The following is an 8582-nucleotide window of genomic DNA, read 5'->3' as shown; positions in this document are numbered from 1 at the left end:
CAACGTCAGAACACGACCGCGCGCTGGTGGCGTTAACAGGTTCAATTTCATATGTCACGTCGGTGACTTGGCGCACCACACGGTACGGACCCGAGTACGGTGAAGTCAGCTTTTCGCACAGGCCAACTCGCCGCGACGGCGTCCAGAGAAGGACTGTGTCACCTTGACTGAAGTGGACATCACGATGACACGCGTTGTAGACCTGTCGTTGTCGTTCCTGCGAATCGATCAGACGCCGGCGAGCAATCTCACGTGCCTCTAGAGCTCTAGAGATCACATCGTGGGCATATTCTGATGTGTGGCTAACGGCAGGAAGGAGCGTGTCGAAAGGCAACGTAGGTTCTCGTCCGTACAGGAGGAAAAATGGCGAGAAACCTGCAGTGTCATGCCGAGACGTATTATAGGCAAATGTTACAAATGGAAGGGCGGAGTCCCAGTCACGATGGTCGGAAGAAACGTACATGGCGAGCATGTCCGTGATGGTTCTATTTAGCCGCTCCGTGAGCACGTTGGTTTGAGGATGATACGCCGTTGTGAATTTGTGCTTTGTAGCGCAAGAGTGTAATATGTCTTGGATAACTTGTGATAAAAAGTAGCGACCCCGATCGGTAAGCAGTTGCCGAGGAGCGCCGTGGTGTAATATGACGTCTTCTAGAAGAAAGTCAGCGACGTCGGTTTCACAACTGGTAGGAAGGGCCCGTGTGATGGCATACCGAGTGGTGTAATCCGTGGCGACTGCTATCCACTTGTTTCCGCTGGCCGATAAAGGAAACGGTCCTAATAAGTCGACACCTACCCTATAAAATTGTTCGGATGGGATCTGAATGGGCTGAAGGCGTCCCGCTGGAAGGGTTGCTGGTTTTTTGCGGTGTTGACAAGATTTGCATGAAGCGACGTAACGGCAGACGGATCGGTAAATACCGGGCCAAAAGAAGCGACGTCGAACGCGGTCATAAGTTCTTGAAACTCCCAGGTGACCAGCTGTCGGAATATCATGCAACTGTGCAAGGACAGTCTTACGCATATGTTGTGGTATGACCAACAGCAGCTCAGGTCCGTCAGGATGCTTGCTGTAGCGATATAAGACGCCATCTTGGAGCAGGAACATACGGAGAGACGGAGGAGTTGTGGGACCACTAAGCCGAAGGATTATATTTCTGAGGTGAGGATCAGGGCGTTGCTGATCTCCGATGTTGCTAAACGCGGAAAGTGCCAAAACGCAAGTAGACTCATCACTCTCAGAAAGGTCTGCTGGGTCTACTGGATGACGCGACAAGCAATCAGCATCCTCATGGTGGCGACCTGATTTGTAGACAACCGTGTAGGAATATTCCTGTAGCCGTCGAGCCCACCGGCCGAGACGTCCACTAGGACCTTTTAAGGACGACAACCAGCATAAGGCGTGGTGATCAGTGACAACCGTGAAAGGGCGTCTATACAAATACGGCCGAAATTTAGCCACTGCCCAGACGAGTGCGAGACATTCGCGTTCTGTGATGGAGTAATTTCGCTCTGCTGACGATAAAAGACGGCTAGCATATGCAATAACGCGCTCGCAGCCATGCTGTCGTTGTGCCAAAACGGCTCCGATTCCGTGGCCGCTGGCGTCGGTACGCACTTCCGTTGGAGCGCATATATCAAAGTGGCCGAGAATCGGCGGCGTCGTATGTCTACTCGTCAGTTCAACGAATGCTCTGGTTTGTTCAGGTCCCCACACAAAAGTCACATTTTTTTAGTAGTTCCGTGAGCGGGCGTGCAACGTCAGCGAAATTCCGCACAAATCTACGAAAGTAAAAACAAAGGCCCACAAAGCTTCGAACATCGTTCGCAGAGGTCGGCACAGGGAAATCTTTGACGGCGCGGATTTTCTCAGGATCGGGACGGACACCCGAAGAATCGACAAGGTGTCCAAGGAGAGTGAGCCGCCGGCGGCCGAAGTGACATTTCGACGAGTTTATTTGGAGCCCTGCTTTGCGGAAAACCGAAAGAATTGTTCAGAGACGCTCGAAGTGAGTTTCGAAAGTTGGCGAAAAAACAATGACGTCATCAAAGTAGCATAAGCTGATTGACCACTTAAAACCGTGAAGAAGAGCGTCCATCATTCGTTCGAATGTAGCCGGGGCATTGCATAACCCGAACGGCATTACTTTGAACTGTTAGAGCCCGTCGGGAGTTATAAATGCCGTCTTTTCACGGTCCAGATCATCAACTGATATCTTCCAGTACCCGGAACGAAGGTCGATGGAAGAGAAATAATTTGCTCCACTAGGGCAGTCAAGAGCGTCATCTATCCGCGGCAGAGGATACACGTCTTTTTTTTTTGTAACCTTGTTAAGATTTCTGTAGTCGACACAGAAGCGCCAGCTGTTATCCTTCTTTCTCACAAGCACAACGGGCGAAGCCGAAGGACTTGAAGAAGGTTCAATGATGTCTCGGGCAAGCATCTTGTCGACTTCTTGCTTGATCACGTGGCGCTCGGTGGAGAAAACCCGATAGGGTCGCCGTTGTACTGGATTTGCATCACCGGTGTTGATCCGATGCTTTACGACGGTCGTTTGACCTAGGGGTCGGTCGCAGAGATCAAAGACGTCTTGATACGACGCAAGAAGGCCACGAAGCACAGACACATGCTCGGCCGGGAGATCAGAGGCAATCATTCCAGTTATGCAGTCTAGTGTACTGCGCGACTGAATACTTGCAGATGACGGTGTATCCTCTGTTAAGGACGATATGTGGTAGTCGCCGGCCGGGGCAAGGGTTGCAAGGGATATTCCTCGTGGCAGCACTTCAGAGCAAAGTCCAAAGTTCACAATAGGGAGACATGCCACGTTGTCCTTCATTGTGATGATGGTGTGGGGGAACGGAACATTGAGCGAACAGAGTACTGTAGAATTAGGTGAAATGACATAATCGCCGCCAGCCACAGGTGGATCAGAAGAGACGTCGATATACGTCACAGCTCGACAAGATAGGCGAAAAAAGTCGGTGGAGCATAGCTTTGGCGGCGCAGGATCAGGAGGGTCAACGGCGTGTGGTAGGACGAGCTGAACAACACCAGCAGAACAGTCAATTAGGGCGGAATGCTAGGACAGAAAATCGAGTCCCAAAATAATGTCATGTGGGCAGTGGTCCAGTACGTAAAACAGAACAGTGGTATGACGTCCAGCAACAGTGACACGGGCGGCACACATCCCGGTGACCGCTGGTGTTGCACCATCAGCTACTCGGACAAGAGTGATTGGAGCAGGAATGAGCACTTTCTTGAGTCGAGCACAAAGGCTGGAGTTCATGACTGATATGTGAGCGCCGGTGTCAATGAGTGCTGCCATAGAAGTACCGTCAACATTTACATTAACCAAGTTGTTGTGTCCGGGTATCGTGTGTAGAGGAATTTCGGGTCGGGTCGTCGAAGCAGGCTCACCTCTAGGAGCTGCGCCCGTCAGTTTTCCGAGGACTGGTGGTAGGAGGGTGAGGGGGAGCGACGTCGGTTAGTTGAGTGGGACATGCGTCCAGAGGGCGACGGGGAGCGGTTTGGTTGAACGGACCTGGATGGCGAAGCATCATCTTGTGCCGTGTATATCGGCATCCGAGAGCCAGCAGGTGGACGTCGGGTGTTGGCATAATGCTACCATGGCTGCCAACCCCAGGAAGTGCAGCAATGACGTGAAATATGGCCGACTCGTCCACAGTTGAAGCAGATCGGCCTGTCATCGGAAGTTCGCCATTCTGCCGGGTTCCGGTAACGTGGGCGGTTGTTCGGTCCGCGGGACATATTAGGTGTACTGGGCAGTCGGTAACGGGACATAGCGTCTGAAGTCCGGCGTTGGCCAGTTCCTGGCGTACGACACTCTTGATCAAAGAAATCGTGGTGCGAGAGTCGTCAGGGGCCTGGACTTGGTCAGATAGGGGAGATGCTGCCTCGATTTCGTGGCGCACGATGTGCACGATATTGTCGGAAGCAGCAGGGGCTGGTGGCAGACGGGCGTCCTCGCAGGTAGATGTTGCAGCCGTGTTGGGAAGACGCGAAAAGTGTGCAGTGATACGGCGACTTTTCGCGTCTTCGAAGCGTCGGCATTCATTAATAACGTCGTCTACGGTTGATGAGTTTTGAAATACGAGGAGATTGAAGGCGTCATCGGCGATTCCTTTGAGGATGTGCGCGACCTTTTCAGATTCCGGCATCTTGTCATCAACCTTCCGGCAGAGGGCGAGCACATGTTGTATGTATGTGACGTATGACTCGGTGCCGGACTGGAGTCGGGACGCTAGTTCTTTCTGCGCAGCACGACGACGCCCGATGGGCTTGCCGAAGAGATCGATGAGTTTCTGCTTACAGATGTCCCAACTCGTGACATCTTCCTCGTGGTTCAAAAACCAAACTTTAGCTGTACCATCAAGGTAGAAAATAATATTGGCCAACATGAGCGTCGGATCCCAGTTGTAAAGAGCGCTCACTTTTTCGTACAGCTGAAGCCAATCCTCCATGTCAGTACTGTCACTGCCCGAAAAGGTGCCTGGGTCACGCGGTCGAGTCAGGACGACGTTGCGGTTAGTAGCAGCTGGATGCGGTGCTGTTGGTTGCTGCGTAGTTGGACGAAGCACGGTTGGAGTAGTCTCCGAAGAATCCTCGTGCTCGTCTTGATCAGGCATCGCACAGGCAGCCAAGGAACGTCCGCTGCGTAGAATCGTCGTTGTGTTGACTGTGGAAAGACCCGCACTCTCCACCAAAATGTTACGGGAAGAAGGTGTCTGAAAAATACCTTTACTTTTGGTAAACAGTCAGGCATACAATATGGAGCCCGGTCTGCACGAGCTCGCCCTAAACATCGTCCTCTTTTCTACAATGTTCATTTGTGGCACCCCGCAGCAATATATATATATATATATATATATATATATATATATATATATATATATATATATATATATATATATATATATATATATATATATATATATATATATATATATATATATATATATATATATATTTATATATATATTTATATATATATATATATATATATATATATATATATATATATATATATATATATATATATATATTTATATATATATATATATATATATATATAGAGAGAGAGAGAGAGAGAGAGAGCACTGCCCCGTAAACCAGAAAACGATGTTTGTCTATACGTTTCAAACCGCCAGGCCAGATGATTAGGTACTCGGCCTGACCATGTACGTGCATTTAATGTGCCACCGCACACTCTTGGCAGCACTTATACTGCCCTGCAACTCATTCCGCTCCCACTTACCCCGAAACTCGTATCTCGCGGACATTAAATTTAGTTAGAAAAAAAGCTCCCGTTCTCTCGGGCCCGTGTTAGTCTCCGCATCGCAAATGCAATGCTTCGCCTTCATAAATCTTCTTCCAGCTCGCGGATATGTGCGAGACTCGTTTCGTGAATCACTGCTCCCGCGCTTCAAGCTGTTGATCAATTCGTCTTTGTGCTGTCAGCTGGCAGCGTTCTGGTTAACTTGGTCTCTAAAGCAATTACCCTGGATATCTGATGGTGCCTGGTTCCATGTCCCATCCGGGCCGAGGCAAATCACAGCTCTACTCCGAAGCTCCTTCCCCGAGGAATGTGTGTAGTTTCACTCGAGGCTTACCCCCGTATTCACAAACGCTCCTCGACTCGACTTTCACCCTTAACTTGACATAGTTGAGCACTGCGCCGCTGCTCGGCTAAAAAATGACGCTGCTCTGCTCGAGAATTGCACCACGTTATCGTTGATATGCAGTGACATGCCGCGCCTAGAGAGGGCGCTTCCATCGGCTTTCTCAAGTGAAGGTGAAGCGAAGGCACGTTCTAAAATACGGGGGTTAGTTCTCGTAACGGCGTTGATACTCGACGCTGCTGCGAATAAACTTCTACCGCTATAGCTTGTCAGCTGTGCAGTGCTCACGGAATGAGACACGAAGAGTGAAGGACATATAAGGAATTCACGCGCTTTCGTTTCAAGAATCCATATTTGATGTCACCAGGGATGTGGAGAGCAGACATGAACATATACGCTTACTGGCGCTAAAAGTGCTGAAGATGTCTGGCTACGACCTTGGTGTTTTGTTCACAAAGCTAGCACCGAAAAATAACGCGTTCGTTGTTTTCCGTGGCATATATGCATGAGGGGACAGTAGAACTTCTAAAAAAAAAAACAACTCTGATGATCAAGTTTGTGTTGAAAAAAAAAGTGAATACTTCACAGAACGTATCACTTCGGGAACTATATAGAATATTTTCCGCACCTGGGCGCCACCATCTTGTCCGCTGTTTTCTTAATTGCTTTTGTAAATCGCGACGGCCATGAAACGTACGCACTAACGCATCCGTTTTAATGTGTATGCGTCTACTGTAACACTGTTCTTTTGCTTTTTTTTTAAATGCAAAACACGATAATTGACAGCCCAACATGGTGGCACTCAAACCCATCCGTGAAATAGTTTATGCCATGCTTGTTGTTGGAGAGAAAGGAAACGCTACCCTCTGTGGTCATTCTGATAGCTGGGCATGTCGATATGTGGCGTTTAACGTCCGAAAACCACCATATAATTATGAGAGAGAGACGCTGTAAGTGGAGCGCTGCGGAAATTTTGAGCATCTGGAATTCTTTAACGTGCACCCAAATCTGAGCACACGGACATACAGCATTTTCGCCTCCATCAAAAATGCAGCCGCAACAGCCGGGATTCGATCCCGCGACCTGCGGGTCAGCAGCCGAGTACCTTAGCCACTAGACAACCATGGTGGGGCATAGCTGAGAATGTCACCTCCGAGGGCGACGCAAGGGTAAGTGGGCTTTTGACTTTCCCAGACGTAATTCTTGTTGAACAAAAAGTACACGAGCTTCTATACGTGAGCTATGCTTTTATAACCTACTCATTGTTCAGAAAACGATCTTCTACTTGAAAACACAAATTGACCGGGAAAGTGGTGCACATAGACATCACTTATAAACTTAGTTGTCTGTATTAAAGAAAATCATTATGTTGCCACCTCTGCACACTTTTCCCAGAGTGAAGTCGGACTCACTTCGATATGCCTCTGTCTGCATAGTATTACATTGAGTTAGGTCTATGTACAGTGTTTCGAAACACCACATAAGAGGGGCACTAGAGGTACGAGATGAAGTTTCATCGAATGATAACGACACGTTCGTGTCGTTATCGATTGTTGTTATCGGGAATAGATAGGGAAAAAAAGGGTGGGGAGAAGAAAAAAACAAACTTGGCGAGCACAAAAATGTGTAGCTATACATAGACGCTCAATATGACAATTCAATGTTCAATTTGACAATTTGCTGGTGCCTGTAGGTACGAATTGTTCCAGTGCATAATATATTCTTTATTTTCTTGCAAATAAAAATTGAGGTTTCATGTTACTCTTAAATCACTCGCACAGGCACAATTTGCGCAGCCTTAAATTCCATCGATAAAGCCTGTGTTGTGAAGTGACCGGTCGGTCAGTCGGTTTCAGCGTGTGAGTTACAGAAATCTATCGTTGCGAAACCGCGCTGACAGTCCTGCCTGGTGCGAGGCTGTGTCAGTCATATAACGTTCATAATCATCGTCAGCCTGACTACGTCCACTGCAAGACAAAGGCCTCTCCCATGTTCCGCCAGTTAACTCCGTCCTGTGCTTGTTGCTGCCAATTTATACCCGCAAACTTCTTAATCTCAACTGCCCACCTAACCTTCTGTCTCCCCTTGACCCTCTTGCCTTCTCTGGGAATCCAAGTAGTTACCCTTAATGACCAGCGGTTATCCTGTCTACGCTGGTCATTAAGGGTAACAAACTGGATTACCAGAGATAACGTTAGTTGTTCTTTATTTAGTTATGCCCAATCCCCCCCCCCCCCCCATCTCGTATACATTGGCACGCTCGCACGCACAGACGGCATCTATACTTCAACAAAGAAATAAATACTCTACAGGTTGTCGGGTTTCATTGGGACGACACCACGCGAGGGCAATACATATCGGTGGTTCGTGGCACCTTATGGAGTCGATGCACAATTGTGCCGGACGAGGAGCGGACAGCGATAACTTACTCCTGAGACAGTGGCGATGAAGAGCACCGCTTTGTTCGCCGTAGTCAGGCCGCAGAAGGGCTGCAACTTGCGAAACACCATGCCGACATTTGCCTTTCGATCGGCACGTTCCTGTTCAAAGGACGCGCTTGTTCCCGACGCAGCCGCGCACACGAGTGGCCTGCAGCCCGACGATGCTCGACGACTGCGCCCTCGACGCTCAGCACAAAGTGGCTGGCTGCATGCAGCCACACCGTCAGACGGTATACAGTTGCAGGTTCTTCACTTCAACCTTTTTTTTTTTGGTATTTCGTTCGTTGTTTGTTTGTCTATCGGGAGGTAAAGGGAGCGCGCGAATGCATTTCAAGGCGTCACGCGAAAGTGAACCTTGGTCGTCATTTTGCTTTTTATTGCGCTCCGGCATGCATCTCCGATTTCAGTAGTGCGATCTCTCCGGAACGAGTGGCTATAACACCAAGCTGGAAAAAAAAAAAAAGACGGGCATTTCTGCAAATTCTGCAAGCGCTCGTG

At 48.8% G+C, this 8582-nt stretch overlaps 1 protein-coding gene across 3 annotated transcripts in view; it reads right to left on the bottom strand.

The window, feature by feature from the left end:
• Positions 1-8309, bottom strand: part of LOC119188177 (uncharacterized) — a 45594-nt gene extending 37285 nt beyond the window's left edge. For 2 of the 3 annotated variants that reach the window (XM_075894685.1, XM_075894695.1), the window contains exon 1: positions 8073-8309. In XM_075894685.1, coding sequence (XP_075750800.1) covers positions 8073-8153 — 81 coding nt within the window. In that variant the 5' untranslated portion in view covers positions 8154-8309. The remainder of the gene's footprint in view (positions 1-8072) is intronic. The other variant, XM_037436099.2, reaches the window with a different exon arrangement.
• Between the last annotated feature and the right edge of the window lie 273 nt (positions 8310-8582).

This window comes from Rhipicephalus microplus, chromosome 1 (genome assembly GCF_043290135.1).
Source record: "Rhipicephalus microplus isolate Deutch F79 chromosome 1, USDA_Rmic, whole genome shotgun sequence".
Classification (NCBI taxonomy): domain Eukaryota; kingdom Metazoa; phylum Arthropoda; class Arachnida; order Ixodida; family Ixodidae; genus Rhipicephalus; species Rhipicephalus microplus.
This window is presented reverse-complemented; position numbering and strand designations above follow the sequence as displayed.